The sequence below is a fragment of the Bos javanicus genome, chromosome 17 (assembly GCF_032452875.1).
Source record: "Bos javanicus breed banteng chromosome 17, ARS-OSU_banteng_1.0, whole genome shotgun sequence".
NCBI classification, from domain to species: domain Eukaryota; kingdom Metazoa; phylum Chordata; class Mammalia; order Artiodactyla; family Bovidae; genus Bos; species Bos javanicus.
In genome coordinates this window covers 66620776-66640421 of record NC_083884.1, presented here as the reverse complement: position 1 = coordinate 66640421, position 19646 = coordinate 66620776, and the positions used below count along the sequence as shown (strand labels likewise).

The 19646-nt window shown below is 48.9% G+C and overlaps 1 protein-coding gene across 3 annotated transcripts in view; it reads right to left on the bottom strand.

Moving 5' to 3' along the window:
- SEZ6L (seizure related 6 homolog like) overlaps positions 1–19646 on the bottom strand; it is a 192261-nt gene that overhangs the window by 10129 nt on the left and 162486 nt on the right. For all 3 annotated transcript variants that reach the window (XM_061385195.1, XM_061385196.1, XM_061385197.1), the window contains exons 10-13: positions 18970–19166; positions 13747–13941; positions 13239–13430; positions 1956–2150 (exon numbers count right to left, since the gene is read on the bottom strand). In XM_061385195.1, coding sequence (XP_061241179.1) covers positions 1956–2150; positions 13239–13430; positions 13747–13941; positions 18970–19166 — 779 coding nt within the window. The remainder of the gene's footprint in view (positions 1–1955; positions 2151–13238; positions 13431–13746; positions 13942–18969; positions 19167–19646) is intronic.

The window sequence follows — 19646 nt, the reverse complement described above, 5'->3', positions numbered from 1 at the left end:
TCCCTTAGAAGCCCTGACCTGGGCTTACCCAGTTATCTCACACAAAGGGAAACCAAGGTCGGAGGTGGCGGGGAGCGGGGCTTCCCCAAGGCCATACAGGTGGTCCAGGGCAGAGCCAGGCTGGAGCCTGGGGTCCCTCAGTCCCAGGGGGTGGCTTTATATTGGTGCTCAGTCATTCCTCCAACTCTAGACCATAAGCGATGAACCTCACTTATTTGGGGAAGAGGAAGTGATTTATTATTTCCTTACAGAGCTGGTGGGGTAGGTCTCAAGAGTGGCAATGGAGCAGAGAGACAAAGGCAATTATCTCCCAAGGCAGTGTCTTCCTGGTGGGCAGTCTGTCACAACTGAGGGGCCAGGACCAACTCAAACCTGGTGGGGTTTCAAAGGCAAGGAATTCACCATTAGCAGAGGTGGGTGCAAATCCTAGGCTTATCTCGTTACCAGCTGTGTGGTTTAGGGAAAGTCACTTAACCTCTCTGAGCCTCTCTGTCCCCATTTGTGAAATGGCTCACCGATCTCAGAGTAGAGTCATGCGGCCTCCATGAGGTGATTTGGGGAAAATCTTTTTTATATGGGTAAAATTCACATAAAATTAACCATTTGAATTCTGTGTCCAATTCAGGGGGCACTGATGACATTCAGTGCTGTACAACCATCACCTCTATTTAGTTCTAACACCTTTTCCTCATCTCAAACAGAAATTCAGTATCAATTAAGCAGTTACCTCTCCCTCCCCCCAGTCCCTGGGGCGTAACTAATACCAGTCCCATCTCTGTGGATTGACTTATTCTGGGTATTTCCCTCCGACTGAGTCTACACTACGTGACCTTCTGTGTCTGGTTCTTTCACTGAGAATAACTTCTTGAAGGTTCATCCACACTGTAGCACAGATTCGTATTTCATTCCTTCTTATGACTGAACAGTGTTCCCTTATATGAATATGCCACATTCTGCTTATCCATTCATCAGCAGATGGACACTTGGGGTGTTTTCATCTTTTGTGAATAACGCTGCGCTGGTCGTTTGTACCAGTGTTGGTCTGAATACCTGTTTTCACTTACTCTGTGCCCATACCAAGAAGTGGAAATTCTGGCCGGGAAAGTATTTTTAAGCCCTAATGCCGAACTTCATTAACAGGCATTTGGGGATCTGCTGAAGTTATGGGCTCCCAAGGAGAAACGTAGAACTGTATGTCTCTCTTCCCCTGGGGAGAGAATTCAGAGGATTTCTGCCTGATTCTAAAAAACGGTATTAATATTTTAAAAGGTTAAATCCACTTGCCTACAGCATTGAATGTATTTAGGATACGATTAAGAACGTCACACCTCAAAGATGCGAATAAGTGGACCCAAATCTCACTAGGTGCGTCATAACTTAATTTCAATGATTAGAAAGAGTTCACTGATTCTAAAATACATTTCCCCTCTTTTGCCCATCTCGGAGACGGGGGTGTCTTACAATCAATCACAACAGAGTTACAATCAGTGCCACCAGGTGGCGCTCACGATGCCTGTGCCTCTGCAGCCTTCAGTCCAGGACCAATAGCCTTCGGAGATGGGGGTGAGCATCTCGGGAGAACACCCCAGAGATGACAGGGGAATACCCATCACCCTCGGGAAACAGGTGGTTGTGAGAAGGGGCTGAAGGCGGCAGGAAATGTTTAAGCCATGCTGTCCAAGCAGGAGTCACAAACAGGCAGCCTCTCCTTTATGATAGAAATCAAAGCTCATTTAGGAAGTACAAACATAAATGCTAAGCACGGAGAAGGCACGGTGTCATGGTTTAATTGGTAGCCATTTCCTTTCTCAGCGGTGCAGAAAATAACGGTGGTGTCTTAGTTGTAGCGAAAGTAGCTCGGCTTTTTAAAGCAAATTTAGAGTCACTGCAAGTCAGTCCCGGCACCTCTGGATCCCTCGGTCCCCATGACCCTGGGAGGGGGCGGGGTTCTTTACCTTTGCAGACGGGCAGCGGCCCGTTCCAGTGCGATGGCTGTCCCAGGATGCAGCGAATGGTCACTTCGCCCATCAGCTCGAAGCCCTCGTAGCACATGAAGGTGAGGGACTCTCCAGGCAGGTAGAGTCGTTTGTAGAGGATCTGGTACCCATTCTCCGGCAACCCTGGGTTGTCACAGGCCAGGGACTCCTCCGCTGAAGCGCAAGCCAAAAGGAGTTCTGATGAGATGAGGCGAACCTTTGGGGCCTCCCATTCTGAGCGCGTGTGATCTGAGGCCAGGCTCTGCAGCCTCATTTCTTTGCAACCCTGCCTCGCACTGAACTGTCTCGAATTCACCTTTCCCTCTCCCACCTCTGGGCCTGGGTTACATGTGGGCACAGCAGAGTGTACTAAGCTGTGGAATCTGGGTTAAAAATCTGGGTTCTGCTGCTCGCTAGCTGTGTGACCTCCAGCATGGGCCACAACCTCTCTGAGCCTCAGCTTTCTCAATGGTAAAATAGTAGCAGTACCTATCTCACAGGGATTTGGAAGATTCAATAAGATAACGTGTACAAGTGCTTAGCATGCCCTTGAAATGTAGGTACTCAGTAAATTATGAACTCTTCCTCTTTCTTCTCAACTTGCACCTCACCTGCTCAACCAGTCTGGGTAAGTCTTGTCTTTCAACATGCAGTCCTCATGTCTCCTCCTCCAGGAAGCCCTCCCTGATGCCCCCTACCCCTAATTGAGTCACTGGTCTCTTGGGGGTTCTTCCTCCACCACAACACTGCCTATGCTGTACTGTATTTAATAACAGTCTCTTTCACTTGAGATGAGCCTGTTAAGGCATGCCTGAACCCTGTTAAAGCATACCTGAAGCTCAGGGCCTGGTATACAGTAGGAGCAGCATAAATGACCTCAAGAGATACAGTAGGAGCATCATAAATGACGCCTACTAGCTTAAGAATTATTGGAGAGTTGAACTGCTGGTTTAACCCATTCCAGGGCCAGCGTGTGATATAGTTCCTTTTCAGCACCTGGATGGAATGGACACCCAGCGAAAATTGCTCTGCATACAAGACTACAAATCCTGAAACATTAAAACACGTTTATTATTTTAAAAATTAAACTGTGGTAAAATCCACAATATAACATGGACCATCTTAACCATTTTAAGTGCACAGTTGAGGAGTGTCAAATATATTCCTACTGTTGTGCAATGTCCAGAACTCTTCATCTTCCCAAATGGAAACCGTCCCCATCTAACAGTGACGCCCCATCGCCGTTCCCAACCAGCCCTTGGCAACCACCATTCTACTTTCTGTCTCCGTGACTTTGACTATTCTAGGAACATTATGTAACTGGAATCACACTGCGTTTGTCTTTTTGTGACTAGCTTATTGCACTTAGCATGATTTCCTCAAGAGTCATCCATGCTGTAGCATATGTCAGAATCTTCTTTCTTTTTAAGGCTGAGTCATATTCCATGGAATATGATGCTTAAATGATGCTTACTCCTTGGAAGGAAAGTTGTGACCAACCTAGATAGCATATTAAAAAGCATAGACATTACTTTGCCAACAAAGGTCCGTCTAGTCAAGGCTATGGTTTTTCCAGTAGTCGTGTATGGATGTGAAAGTTGGAGTATAAAGAACGCTGAGTGCCAAAGAACTGATGTTTTTGAAATGTGGTGTTGGAGAAGACTCTTGAGAGTCCCTTGGACTGCAAGGAGATCCAACTAGTCCATCCTAAAGGGAATTAGTCTTGCATATTCATAGGAAGGACTGATGCTGAAGCTGAAACTCCAATACTTTGGCCACCTGATGTGAAGAACTGACTCATTGGAAAAGACCCTGATGCTGGGAAAGATTGAGGGCAGGAGAAGGGGATGACAGAGGATGAGATGGTTGGATGGCATCACCAACTCAATGGACATGAGTTTGAGTAAACTCTGGGAGTTGGTGATGGACAGAGGGGCCTGGCGTGCTGCAGTCCATGGGGTTGTAGAGTTGGACACGACTGAATGACTGAACTGAAGTGAATATTCCATTGTATAGAGAGACCACATCTTGCTTATTCATTCAGCCATCAATGGACACTTGGATGGCTTTCCCTTTTGGCTACTTTGAGATAATGCTGTTATACAAACACGGGTGTGCAAACCCCTCTTTGAGACACTGCCTTCAATTCTGTGGGTATATACCCAGAAGTGGGATTTCTAGACCGTATAGTAATTCTAGGTTTAACTTTTTGAGGAACCTCCATTCTGTTTTTGACAGGAGCAGTACCCCTTTGCATTCGCACAGAGAACCAAGGTTTCAGTTTCTCCATGCCAAATCCTAAAACATTTCTTTCCTCCTGGATCTTGCTTTGCTCTACAAAGACCCAGGCCTTTACACATCACAGCTGCACCTGCCATCCGTGTTTCAGAGAAACTGGCTTCTTTCAACAGCTTTCAGTGCTCACTTGATTAGCGAAACTTCTCAGAAGAGATGACATGCTGTCTCTTTTACCTGAAGGATTCCTGTAATATCTGAGTGATTTCTACAACTTAGAGGTATTATTCGCCAGCTTGTCATCAACCTGACTCTTCAGGCCCTCAGCTTAGAACATGGAGTAGGCGGTCTTTTATTATTTCATAGCTGGTGATTCTGTTCCACTGGGGGAAGAGGCAGGTTCTCCTGGTTGGGCTGTCACAGCTTTGTGCGTTGGCTTCTTGCCCTCCTCTTGGCTGGTTCCTGGCTTTACACTGAATTGGCCATATTGTGCTAGGTGGGTTGATGCTGATCCCTCTGCCCGAAATGCCCTTCCCCTTCCTATCTAGAGGAGAGTGCAGTGGAAAGGCTAAGACAGACCTCAACAATCTTCACCTGCCACATTAATGCTCTTCGTAGCAGGACCTGTGACTCACTTCCAACCAATAAACTCACAGGAAGAAACGCTGTCACTTCTGTGAGGATGTAACCGAAGACTGTGGTTTTGTCTTGCTAGCGCACTCTTGTCTTCAGAGCAACAACTGGCCATGTAGCAAGGAACTGAGGGTGACGGCGGCAAGGAACTGAGTCCTTCCATTAACCACGCAAGCTGGAAAGCGCCTCCTTCCCCCGTGCTGAGCCTTCAGATGAACCAGGGAACCCAGGGAAGCCGTTTCCCTGACTCCTGAGTGTTATCTGCAGTGCAGCAGAGTGGCCAGCAGGGGGCAGTGGCAACTCAGAAGACTCCTCGCCCACAAACTTTCCCTGGAATTTTCTTTCATAAATGAACGGATTAATGAATATAACAAAATAATTCACTGAGCACTTTCTATGTGCCTGTCACTGTCCTGGCCCTGGGGAGATAGAAAGTGACAAAGGACAAATTCTAGGACCTGGAAGCAAAGGACGATACGGCCAGCAGGAAGAGGAGAGGGAGCTGTGTCCAGCTGTTCTCGCCCGGCTTCATACGAGAATCACCCTGGGTTATTCAGTGAGCTGGCTCTGCCCGCTAAGGTATTTTAATCAGTCCCCCAGAGCATTCTTTTTAAAGTTCCACAGGTGATTCTAAAATCCAGCCAGCAAAGAAGACGTACTGAGGGCCAAGAGGCACACGAAAACATGCTTCACATCGCTAATTATTAGAGAAATGCAAATCAAAACTATAAGGGACCACCTCACACCAGTCAGAATTACTGTCATCAAAAAGGTTACCAATAATAAATGCTGGAAAGGGGGTGGAGAAAAGGAAGCCCTCCTACCCTGTTGGTGGGAATGTCAATTGGGACAGCCGCTATGGAGCAATATGGAGGTTCCTTAAAAAAAACTAAATATGGAGTTACCATGGGACCCAGCAATCCCACTCCCTGAGCATACGTCTGGAGAAAAGTCTAGTTCAAAAAGACACAGGTAGCGTTGTTTACAATAGCTAAGACATGGAAGCAATCGAAACGTCCATCAGCAGAAGAATGGATAAAGATGTGATGTATTTAGGGCTTCCCAGGCGGTGCAGTAGTAAAGAATCTGCCTGCCAATGTAGGAGACACAGGTCCAATCCCTGGGTTGGGAAGATCCCCTGGAGAAGGAAATGGCAACCCACTCCAGTATTCTCGCCTGGAAAATTCCATGGACAGAGGAGCCTGGTGGGCTGTCGTCCATGGGGCTGCAAAGAGTCAGAAGTAACTGAGTGACTGAGCATGCATGCATACGTGCATGCCGTGGAATTCTGTGCTCACTCAGGCGTGTTGGACTCTCTGTGACCCCGTGGACTGTAGCCTTTCAGGCTCCTCTGTCCATGGATTCTCCAGGCAAGAATACTGGAGTGGGTTGCCATTTCCTCCTCCAGGGGGTTTTCTCAACTCAGGGATTGAACCTGAGTCTCTCATGTCTCCTGCGTTGGCAGGCAGATTCTTTACCATAAGCACCACCTCTTTTAACTATTACAACCCCAAGACACACTGTTATGGCCGTCCCCACTTTATATCTGTGCAAATGAAGAACTGCTGGGGTATCCCACTGGGTAACCTGTCAAGCCAGTTAGTGGGAGAGACAGGATTCACATCCAAGTGGTCCAAGTCCTGTTAATCGCTGCACCAGAGAGCCCATTTTACAGATGAGGGACCTGAGGCTCGGGCAGAGGTCTCTTGTGAAAGGTACACAAGAAGGAAGTGGCTGAGTTGTGGTTTGATTCTCTGCCTCCAGAGTCAGTCTGATTCAGTTTTGACCCAATCATCAGTAACAGTGAGAAGAATTCCACATGGAATTCCATCCCTGGTAGAAACCAACCGTCTTCGAAGGCATCTGTGTTTATCTCCAGTTCCCAGAAGACGGCAGGAAAGTGACACGGCAAGTAACTTGAATTTGAAACTGGAGGCCAGGCTCTGCCGCTCGCTTCACGTCTCTGGACTTCATTTTTCCCCTGCCTGTTAAGTAAATGGACTGGACCAAGACCTCATCTGTGAGCTGAGATGTGGCTGGACAATGGCATTCCTCCTGTGAGGATGTACTCACACTTTGAAATAAGATTGTTTAAGGCAGATATTTTCCAACCTAGATGCTACTGACATTTTTGGGCTGGGTAATTCTTTGTGGGAGGGGGGTGGTCCTGAGCCTTGCAGGAAGTTGGACAGCATCCCTGGCCTCTGCCCACTAGATGCCAGCATACCCTCTCCCAACAACAATCAAAGATGCCTCTAGAAACTGTCACTGACAGCTGTCCCCTGGGCAGCAAATTCAGCCCGGTTGAGAATCACTTGTCTGAGGTCTAAACAATTCTGATGGTAACCCGTGTGATGTCGTCCTGACCTCTCCCAGGAATTCAAGTGAGTTGGACTCACGGCTTATAGACATAATCACCAAGCTACCCTCATGCCCTCCCAGCCACTCCTCTCTCCCCTTTGGTACAGGAGAAAATGTACATTTATGGAGCACATGTGAGCAAAATGCTCAAAATCAGGTTGCTTGCTTATTGCTATGAATGGTTTATAACACACTCTACAGTAGTGGAGCATTGAAACTGAGTGGTAATTAGCAACCAGTATTAACCGAACACTTATATGCTAGACACATGGTTATGAGCATCTGTATCTATGGTTGTCATGGTCAGTTTTTCTGATGAGGACACCAGCTTTGGCTTGTTTAAGTCACGCAGCTGACAAGTGGCAGGGCAAACTTGACCTGCTGGATTTGAAGTCCTGTGCACTTAGTGGTTCTGCGATAATGAAGGTTTGTTCCAGTTGGAGCTAGTGGTAAAGAACCTGCCTGCCAATGCAGGAGATGTCAGAGATGCAGATTCGATCCCTGGGTTGGGAAGATTCCATGTAGAAAGGAATGGCAACGTGCCCCAGTATTCTTACCTGGAAAATCCCATAGACAGAGCCTGGTGGGCTACAGTCCATTAGGTCGCAAAGATTTGGACATGACTATAGTCTAAGCTATAGACTTAGCACAGCACACATTGCTTTCACAGAGACAGGAATCTCTAAATGCTCGAGCCTGGCATGCTGGCTGAGGTGAGGCTGCTGGGGACAATTCATCAGTGGAAACTTTTACTATGGCCACCATCTGGCCACCAGGGTTCGGTCCAGGTCGGGAACTTTCCAGGTCTCGTATTTGTGGGTTCTGGGCTATGAAGGGCCAGGGCCTCTTGGGGGATCCCTACAAGCCTCCCTGGAGATTCCATCCAGAAAACCCTCAGACTGTGTCAGATCCTCATGACTTTTCACTGCCTCCAAAGAAGGGAGGTTGCAACGAAGCCACAAAGCGTGATAAAGAGCACGTTAGCACTGCCAACCATGACAAAGACAGTAACTGCAACAAATACTGTCATTTTTTTGAATCTGCTGGGACCGAGGGATACAACGACCAAATGGATACATTCCGGGTAAGTGTGTGACTCTGAACATAACAGCAGATCATTTCAATCAGCTGCAGCAAGTGCTGTGCGGCTATAGGAGCCGTGGGAGCAGGGAGGAGGGAAGCATGACCGTGCCGAGGCGGGCAGGGAGGCCTTCCTGGAGGAGGTGATGCTGAAGATTCATTGTTTTTCCTTTTACCAACTCGTGTCTCCTCCCACATCTTCAATAGATCCCAGGCTTCCTGACTATGCGGATTGTGTCTGTTTATATATCGCTGTGTTTTTTGCTGTATTTTCAGGACCTACCACCACTGTTCCCAAACTATGGACCGTGGTGCCCGGGGTGCCACTGTGAACTCATGAGGGTGCTGTGAGGTTTTTAAAAGTGTGGAGGAGACACAGTGACGCCTTCCAGCCCCATGTGAACTCCTACTTTGGGGAAGCTCACTATTTTAACATCAGACTGAGCTATGTCCTTTTCGATGATGCTAGGTTTTCTCTGGTTGCTCTGCAAAAAAATCAAGGTGGACCAGGAGATGCGGGTGGCAGAGCCCAGCCTGACGCTAAGAGGCTGAGATGTTTGGGAGAACCCAAAAGGCACACACATCCCCACAGTAGTAATTGTGTTATTAATTACAGATAAGGGGACGGGGGAGCCTGGTGGGCTGCCGTCTATGGGGTCGCACAGAGTCGGACACGACTGAAGTGACTTAGCATAGCATAGCATAGCATTATTTAAGAATGAAATAAAAATACGATCCTTTCTGTGAATTCATGGGCATTACTTTTTCAAGCAGCTACTAAGTTGTCAGGATATAGCTACTTATTAAGTGGTTTGGAGCTAACTGGTTAATAAGTGTAACTGCTAAGTGTTCTAGCCTGGGAAATCTATGAAACACTCCTGGCATTCTAGAGATTCTGTGAGTTGAGAAAGTTGGGGGGCCTCTGTGTCGGCATCTGCTTGCATATAAGAGGACCCATTAAATGACTGAGCTACATCCAATAACCCTGCCTGGTAGGAAGTAGTAATCCCCTTTTCACAGATGAGGGATCGAGGCCCAGAGAGGGCAAGCTACTTGCCCAAGGTCACCCAGCAGAGCCGGGGGTGGGTCTGATGGCAAACCCCAGACTCTTCCTTCTTTTATGATCTGTCTCTTCTTCAAGTGGCCTGGGGTAAAGGAACCAAGAGTGAGAACTCATGGCTCTGAGTCCCAGCCTGACCAAATTATGGCGTTGGTAAGTGACGGTCAACAGAGGCTGCAGACATCCTGAGCTTATACAATTTGCCGTCTGCTTCCTGATTTTCTTGGTGGAAGATCTTGGTCAACAGCAGAGCCCCAGAGCTCTGCCCAGGAGCTATGATTGCAGAGAGGTGAGGCGGGAAGATGATGCTTTGGGGGCCCCAGAGCTCTGCCCAGGAGCTACGATTGCAGAGAGGCGAGGCGGGAAGATGATGCTTTGGGGGCTTAGTCAGGCTTGAGCTGGAATCCTGAGCGCTTCCCTCGCCTGCTGTGTGACTTCAGGAGAGGTGCTCACCCTCTCTGGGCCTTCTCAGCCTGCTTTCGAGTGCACACACGCACACAGCTCATGCAGTTTTGTGAGGGTTAAGCGTGTGAATGTTGGGGAAGGGCTGGGCACAGCCACAGTGCCCATCAAACTGGGCTGTTTCTTTGGCTCAGCAGAGGAAACATCTTAGAGCTGCTTTAGGTTCAATAACCTCATTCTCATCACGGAATCCGGATGCAGCCTCCCCCTCATTCTGGGCACCTCGCTGCTAGACCCTGGCGGTCCTCCCGTCTCACGCGTCATCTCCCGTCAGCCCCGCCAGGCCTAGAATGATGCTGGAACCCCACGCCAGGTTCTTCCAGCATCTAAGAGGAGGACGGCGTGTCTCCTGACACCCAGCTTGACTTGTGAACTCATTAGCACGGGTGTCAGGGACGCCTTCTCACCAGAGTGCTGCGGATCCCGGGAGAGGCAGAGGCCCCGAGACAGGGGACTGCCTTCTGGGAATCCCAGCAGCTGCTGCGGCCCAGAGGCTCTTTGAAGACTGTGCCTGATGAGTGAGGGGCCTTTCCTTTCTTTTTAAAAAATATCTCCACCCTTCAGTATTTTTAAATCAGCAGCTATTTTTAGCTTTTCATCTGTAGGTCTCAGCAGCTTGCATGACTCAAGATGCTTCTGACCACCCCCCTCCCACATTGGGTGCAGTTCACCTTCGGGGCTTCCCTGGTGGCTCAGCAGTAAAGAATCTGCTTGCTAATGCTGAAGACCTGGGTTCAGTTCCTGGGTCAGGAAGATCCCCTGGAGAAGGGAATGGCAACCCACTCCAGTATTCTTGCCTGGAGAGAATCCCATGGACAGAGGAGCCTGGCGGGTTACAGTCCATGGGGTCGCAAAGAGTCAGACACAACTGAGCATCTTTCACTAACTCACAGTCACTGGGGGACATGAGATCTGTATTTGCTTCCTGGGCGGCTGTAACAAAGGTCACTAGACAGGGGGCTTAGGACAAAAGTCACTCCTTGTCTCCTAGCTCTGGAGGCGAGAAGCCTGAAGTCAAGAAGGCAGCAGGGTCCTGCTCCCTCCAAAACCTCCAAAGGTGGGTGATTCCCTGCCTCTCCCCAGCTTCTGGTGGTTGCTGGCCATGCCTGGCACCCTCGATTTCCAGGCGCGAAACTCCCATCTCTGCTTCTGTCATCACGGGATGCTCTCCCAGCGTCTCTGTCTCCATCTTGGACCAAAATCTCCACTTTACTACAACATTTGCTTTTATCGTGGTTGTCTGGACGTGAACCCACAGTAACTCCAAGGGCTGCCTGTATCTGTTTATCCAGTGGAAGAGGACAAGGACTTTCTGGCTTTCCAATTGTCCTCTGACAGCGACGGCTTTTACCCGTCTGAATGGCAGGACCGCTTGTTTATGTGGTCATGAAAAAGGTCCACGAAGCCTATTTGGAAGACTCGTGAGAAGTGATAAAACATAGCCGCTGGAGCGGAAAGCCACGTCCTTAAGCCCTTTGCATCAGATGTAGATGAAGTGAAATGAAAGTCGCTCAGTCGTGTCTGACTCTTTGCGATCCCATGGACTATAGAGTCATGGAACTCTCCAGGCCAGAATACTGGAGTGGGTAGCCTTTCCCTTCTCCAGGGGATCTTCCCAACCCAGGGATTGAACCCAGGTCTCCTGCACTGCAGGCAGATTCTTTACCAGCTGAGCCCCCAGGGAAGCCCCCAGGTGTAGATGAGTTTACAATAAACATAAATAATCAACATCTACCTTCTTGGTGTTCTAACTCTTGATTCTCCAATACTATCGGAGGCCTCAGTGTGGCTCTGGGAGCTTGGGCTGGCTGTGGATCTGCTTGAAACACACTCACGCAAGACAGTGCACAAACAGCAGTGTTGCCGATGCCTCTGAATCCCAGACATTGCGTGAGGCTTTGAGCCTTCTGCGGAGCCTCTGCTGCTGCTGCTGCTGTCACTTCAGTCGTGTCCGACTCTGTGCGACCCCACAGACGGCAGCCCACCAGGCTCCCCCATCCCTGGGATTCTCCAGGCAAGAACACTGGAGTGGGTTGCCATTTCCTTCTCCAATGCGGGGAAAGTGAAAAGTGAAAGTGAAGTCGCTCAGTCGTGTCTGACTTTTAGCAACACCATGGACTGCAGCCTACCAGGCTCCTCCATCCATGGGATTTTCCAGGCAAGAGTACTGGAGTGGGGTGCCATTGCCTTCTCTGCTGCGGAGCCTCAGGCTTTCCTTAAGCAATGGGTCCCATCCCTCTCAGCACAGCAGAATCCCTGGGGAGCTTCTGAAACTCAGGCTGCACCCCAGACCTACAGCGTCCGGATCTCCAGGGAGTTTTCAGACATTCTAGACGATTCCCACGCGCTCCTGAGGCTGAGACCTCCAGACCCCTGCTCTCCACCTCCTCTGCCTGGTGAGAATATGGTGTTACTCTTCCATTCTCAGAGTGACCTTAGGAGCCTTTTTGGGGTTTTTATGGTAGAGAAACCCCCAAAGAGTTTTTTTTTAAAGCCAAACATTTGTTTTGATGGCTCCGTAGAGGAGGCCAAAGAGTTTAAATCCACTCTATTTACTGCCCTGTGGATGCTTGATTTTAAGCACGCAGGGTCAGGCCGGTCTGGGTTTGCCTCTGGCCTCCTGCATAACTAACTAGGCTGTGTGACCTGGGGCAACGATTTCATCTCTCTGAACCTCAGTATCTTCTTCAGAAGATGGAGACAGTACTGCTGTGTTCACAAAGCTACTAGAGGAGGAAGAGAGGGAATTCTGGTAAAGGAATCAACCAGTGTGTGTGTGCACGCGCGTGTGTGTGTGTGTATGTGTTAGTCGTGTCTCTTTGGGACTCCATGGGTTGTAGTGTGTGTGTGTGTGTGTGTGTGTATGTTAGTGGCTCAGTCGTGTCCAACTCTTTGGGATGCCATGGGCTGTAGCGTGTGTGTGTGAGTGTATATGTATGTGTTAGCTGCTCAGTCATGTCAGGCTCTTTGGGACTCCATGGGCTATAGCGTGTGTGTCTGTGTGTGTGTGTGTGTGTGTGTGTGTTAGTCACTCAGTTGTGTCCGACTCTTTGGGACTCCATGGATTGTAGCCCGCCAGGCTCCTCTGTCCATGGAATTCTCCAGGTAAGAATATTGGAGTGGGCTGCCATTCCTTTCTCAGGGGATCTTCCAGAACCAGGGATCGAACCAGGGTCTCCTGCATTGCAGGCAGACTCAGCGCAGTGCCTGATAACTCACTGTAAATCTTAACCATATGATAATGTTTACCATAAATGTTGGAGTAGCAGCACCCTCAATCCTGTGAGCTGTGGTCATAGGACGGTAATCATAATAAATGCTCCCAACAGTGGGTGCTGCCTCCTCACAGCCCAGCCCTCCACCAGTAAGAAAAGGAAGCCAGCCCTCCCGGCAGGGTCCCCCGGGGGCTCAAGTCAGTGTGGAGGACTCACAAACACAGTGGGGCAGGCGAGAGGTCCAGATGGGGGTGCCGGTCTCGCGGCTATAGCAGGTCAGGAGCGAGCTCCCCTCCAGCACGAAGCCCGGGTTGCAGGTGTACTGGATGGTGGTGCCCACCAGCAGCACGGGGTCAGAAATCAAGCGGGTCGAGTGGTCCACTTCCCCGGGGTCGGTGCAGTACATGACTGTGCGAGACAGATCAGACCAGGCGGCGTTAGGGCCACACGACCATCGGTTTGCTGAGAACTACAGAACGATCTGGAACACTTCCCCACTTAGTTTTTTCCTCATTTGAAAGACAATGCATGTGGCTGGAGAATAGGCCAGGACAAAAGAGACTTGATTTTAATTTCGCTTTTAAGAATTGGCGCTCCCGAGAAATGTTTGTGCCAGGGTCCGAGGACCCGTATGCAAGGTTGCACACTGCACCTAATGGTATTTGTAATGGAGGGATTTACCGTCTGATGACCTAAAGGGAAAAAAAGCCAAGACGGCTCTTACTTTTCTCGCAGAATGGGGGGTCACTGCTCCAGCTGAGGTCCCACTGGCAGGTGAGGGTGTCGCTCCCCACGATGTCGTAGCCGGGGTCACACTGGTAGGTGATTCGGGCCCCCCTCACGAGCTCCGTGTGGGAAGTGGTTTTCCAGCCGTTCTGGATCTCGGGCAAATCAGAGCAGGAGTCGTTCCTCGACACCTCTTTAAAACAAAAATGTCATCCTTAGATGCGAAGGTGGCCTCTCTGTTGGGGGTTTGTTTTATGAATGTCAGAGGGAAGAGCAAATAGAAGATGAGGCCTCTGGAAATATGCAATACAACTTCTGAAACCTGGCAGGAGCTCTTAACCTGCAGGAACTCTTAACCTGCAGGAACTCTTCTAGAGGGGGCTTTTACGATGACTTTTTCCCACTGTGGATGTGCGACCTCCAGCCCCAGTCAAGCCTTCGGATGACAGCAGCTTCAGCTGACATCCTGACCACAACCTCATGAGAGATCCCAACTCAAGACCACTCAGTGTGAGCTCCTCAACTCTTGACTCACAGCAACTGTGAGGCAGTAAACATTTATGGCTAATTTGGGCATGGGGAGTCATCTGTCACATAGCAGTAGGTTGCTCCTGTCCTCAGCCTTGGGCTTCCCAGGAGGCTCAGTGGTAAGGAATCCGTCTGCCAACGCAGGAGAGACAGGTTCCATCCTGGGGTTGGGAAGATGCCCTGGAGAAGGAAATGGCAACCCACTCCAAAATTCTTGCCTGGGAAATCCCATGGACAGAGAAGCCTGGTGGGCTACAGTTCACAGGATCACAACAGTCGGACATGACTAAGCATGCATACATGCACATGGCCTCAACCTCATCCTAAGAAATGTCCATAGATCTATGGGCTTGATGGATTAGCCACATACATTTTTTGTACTGCAGATTGAGACAAACATGTAACTATTAAGATAGAATAACTATTGGTTGCATTCTTCAGATCCCATTGCCTGCCATCAGTGAACATTAACCACACTCCAGAAAATGCTACACACAGCTTATCATCACACAGTCTTCCTCCAGAATAACTCTGTTTTCCTCCTGCCAACCTTTGTTACTAAGGTAGCAATCCAAAGCCCACCACTACGACTCTCACTTCAGAGTGCCCACTGCACAGATTTTGAGACAAGAGCTAATTACACCATATAATTAATTTGCGGCTCTTCTGTGCTTCTGGGGGAAGCAAAGCACCTCCTCTGTCTGCGGGAAAGTCATTCTGAGAAACAAGCAATGGTTTTTCCCCGGGATTTCATCATGATTTTATTTGAGGGAAGGAGATCTCCTGGGTGTCTGCGAGAAGGAGGGGAGCGGGAAATGGCTTCTAGAATTGCCTGGTGGGGAGCAGAAGCCTCTATTTTTAGGCCTTTGAAAAATCAGCCAAGCCCTGGATTTGGGACACAGCTGCAAAAGCTCAGACTCTGGATGAAAGAGGAGAAATGGGGGCAAAGACGGAATCTGCGGTCTGCCTTGTGCCAAGAGTTTTGAGACAGAACGATTTGCTTGCCTGACTTATTTTTTTGCATCTTTTTTTTTTTTTTAAATATTTATACTTTAATTAGAGTACAATTGCTTGACAATGTCATGTTAGTTTCTGCTGTACAACAGCGTGAATCGGCTATATGCACACATATATATCCCTTCCCTCAAGAGCCTCCCTCCCGCCCCTCTAGGCTGTCACTGAGCACGAGTGGAGCTCCCTGTGCTAGACGGCAGCTTCCCACTAGCTGTCTATTTCACTCAGTGCTACTTGCTCCACCCGTCCCTCCCTCTCCTGCCTCAACGTGTCCACATGTCTGTTCTCTACATCTGCATGTCTGTTCCTGCCATGTGAATAGTTTCATCAGTACCTTCCTTCTAGATTCCATATATGTGTGTGCCTTTTCAGTGAGCCGACACGACTACACATTTCCACAGGACCTCCAGTCTCCTCCGGGGCACTCATCACGTTTGCCATTGCTCAGCGCTGCCACCGTGCAGCAGAGCCTTGGCTCAAAGTGTGGCCCCACCGTCCACTCACTGGGTGGCCTTGGCCCAGTCACACAACCTTCTCTTCTTCAGTTTCAGATTCAAGAGACCCCACTGGAGACCCTGCTTCAGGAATCTACGTGTTCACCAAACACGCCAGGTGAAGGTTCTAGCATGATCTGTTCCTATGAAACTCTGTTAACTTTGCCAAACTTGCCTAGAGTCAGATAACTTCCCTTCTAATTTTTTGTTGTTATCGTTCGTTTTTTAGAAGCTGTGTGGTGCCTGTCACGTCAGTAAATATCTCTGAGCCTCACTGTCCTCAATCATAGAGTGGAGACAAGAATCATGACCCTGACTATCCCTAGAGGCAAGGTGGGAACTAATCAATGTGCAGGATGCCAGAATAACACTGATATGAGACGTATGGAGTCAGTGATTTGTTTTGACTAAGACGTGAGTGCCTACCATGTGGCAGGTGCCAGGATTTAGGGATCTGAAGTCATGGTTCCATTTTCATGGTCAAGATCAGCACGATGGTCCAATTTTTGGCAAAATATGTATTGAGTACATGCCACCACTTCCCAGTCTTATGCTCATAGCAGACATCACTAATCAATCACAGCAACTTCTTTCTTTGAGTCAAGCTGAAACCTCCCAATCCTTTTCCACACAACACTCCAGGGAGCCACAGTCATTTGATTGGAGCTAACCCACAATATGGAGCTTATTTATTATCCTGGGATTAGAGGAATAAACACACAAGTGACCAATAACTCTTTGCAAAACACTGCTTACTCATCTCTGCTTTTTAAGTCCCTTCCCTCCCATATGCTTGGCCACAGACAATACAAAACATAAGAAGCAATGAGGAGACTGTGTCTTTGCTTCTGTCTGTGCAGAGAAGAATTATGGGAAGTCAGAACCATGTAGGTTCAGAGTTCCATGGACAGTTCTGACAGCATCCAGGGCAGATAAGCCTTGGCCACCTTGCAAAGCTGGGGTCAGGCCTTGAGATCAGTCTAGGAGCTTCAGAATTCTCTAGATGACAAGAGAAACCCCCAACCCTCCCGTTTGACCCCTCTACTGGACGGGAGTTGCATCTACATCTGGTTAAATCTAGACCCAGTGTAGCAAACACCTCTCCCGTGCCCATGACAGACATCACTAATCAATCATGGCACCCTTTTCCACTGACTTCAGACCTGGCTTCCTCTGAAATCAACATGGTCTTCAGGCCAGGTTCAGTTCAGTTCAGTCGCTCAGTCGTGTCCGACTCTTTGCGACCCCATGAATCGCAGCACGCCAGGCCTCCCTGTCAGGCCAGGTAGTGATGAACAACTGATTGACATCAAAATTAAATACAAGGTTTCCTCGGTGGTCCAGTGGTTGAGAATCCACCTTGTAATGCAGGGGACCCCAGTTTGATCCCTGGTCTGGGAAGATACCACATGTCGTGGAGCAACTGGGCCTGTGCGCCACAACTCCTGAAGTGGTACAGTTAGAGGCCATGCTCTGCAGTGAGAGAAGAGGCCCCAACAAGAAGCCTGCACCCCGCAGTTAGAGAGTAGCCTCTCTAGTAGCCACACCTAGAGAAAAGCCCATTTGCAGCAACAAAGACCCAGCACAGCCAAAAAAAAAAAAAAAAAACTGTTAAAAAAATTAAATACAGAAATTAGCTATGTATTTCTTTAATAGAAATAAGAAAAACCGGAACTGTTCTCTCTTTTTGTGTTACCTATACGAGCCAGGCTGTGCACCCCGGGGAAGCACTTGCTGGAATCCTGTGCTCATCAGGATACGGTACTGCTATTGTCTGCTAATGGGACTCTCTCTCCCATTTTTACTAACTGGCTCAAGGGCAGGGAGAGAATTCTATTTGTTCCTGTATCCTGATGCCTTGCACAGGGCCTGGCATGAAAGTTTGTGAACCAAACGCTCTGGAAACAGAGACAATGGATTTGAAGATGAAATAAAATAATACACATAATAGTGCCGGCCAATTTCAAATTGTCACACGAATCTGAGTCTTCTGGCATCAATTAACAAGAACACCTCCTCTTCAAGATAGTGCCAAACTGAACACTGGCCGGGCTTTCTGGTCAACCTTGGGCAGCCTTGGGGAGAGTCAGATTTCCATCATCAAGCTGAATGCAATTTTGGAAGACTGACCCGGGTACCAGAGGAGACAAATGAGCAAAACCTATGACCTCATCTTCCAGGAGGGAGGGAGGTGGGGAAGAAAGGTCTAAGGAGATGGATTGAAGCTGAGTCACCAGAAACTCTCCCTCCAAAGGCAGCTGACTCCGGAGGGCACCTGGCCTGGAAAGCCTCTGCCCAGGGCATTGGCCGGTAAAGAAGGCGTGGAAAGTGGCAGCCATAACACTCTGAAGAACTCAGCACTGCAATCAAGGGTGAAAAGGCCCCCGAGACACGTAACAAAGAAGACAGACACTTGTGACTGCTTTTCTGAGAGATGCATGCAGAGCAGGGAAGGGATGGGAGTGTCCACCAGCTGGAAATAAAAAGCAGGGGACCAAGAGGGCTATTTTGAGGCATTATTCTGCCATCTTCTCTGTCTGCCAGCTTCCCAAATGAAGTCATATTCCCTGCCTCAACAACAACACCAACAAGCAAACAAAACCAAACAAATGCAGGGGACTTATTTTCAGACGCATGAAGCTCCTTAAGACAGCCAGTGGTCAGGGAAGTGGCTTGCATTCTGGAGGCCAGAGAAGGTACAAAGAGAACACTTTGCATCGGCTGAATATGGGCAAATCTCCAAGCCAGTGGGAAGAACCAAAGACATGGAATCTTGTTCAGGTAAGACTACTGATGGAGATGCACTATGGCCACAGGAGGAGTTAAGTTCCTGCAAAAATCTCCAGGTAAATAACGTGTTAAGTCATGATCTACTAAGTCCTGGCGTCAACCCCGTGGAAGACGCATCACTATTTCCATTTTACAGATGACAAGAAGAGGCTCAGAGAGGTTAAGTGACTTGCCCAAGGTCACACAGCCATTGATGACAGTGCTAGGACTCGAACCCTGGTCCTTCCGATTAGAGAGCCCACCTCTTAAAAAAATGAAAAAACAATGTATATTTCCTGTGCCAATATATTCAAAAAACTCAGATAGCACCACACTCCCCAAAAGACACATCTAGAGGGAATGGTCTTGGCTTGCATCTAACACAAAGACAGACAGTAACTGGCTAAAACACTTACCAATGTAGTTCATGATGAATCCCTGGCCCTTCCCAAAGATGAGGCCGGCGGGGTCTGAGTGGAACTGGATGGTTAGGTCCGGCGTGGACGAGTACAGCTTCTGGGGGCCGCTGTTTCCCAGGTACTGTCCCAAGATGTGGGGCATGACTTCGTCACCGTCGTAGATGGTCAGGATGTCACTGTTGCTGAGGTTCAGGCTTGGGGGACAGAGAGAAGAGGAGGGGGTCTTGAGAAGCCAAGTTACAGGCATTCAATAAGACTATTATTTTTTTTCAGGCAGCACTCATTCTCTTGAGATATACTATGTGGTCAGGGCCCAAGCTAAGGAAGTGGGGGGTGAGGGAGCCACAGGCTGAACCTGTAAATGGCCCATGCTGGTCTTTCCTGCGCGCAGGAATGGATCTGTGCATGGACTGGGCTTTTGAAGACTCATTCATGAAATGCCCATTCCTGCCGAGAGGTCACCGCAGGGCCAAGTGCTGCAGAGCCAGCAGGTGTGCCTTCGATACCCCTGTCATTAACAACCCTTCCCTGGGGGAAATGAGTGCTGGCCCTGAGCCACCTGCTGGCAGCGTGACATGGGTCTTCCATCTTTCTCTGACGCAGAACAAGCTGACTGCTTGCTAACTATAACTTGCCTCCTCATATAAAGTGAAATGATCTTTCCACTTATTATG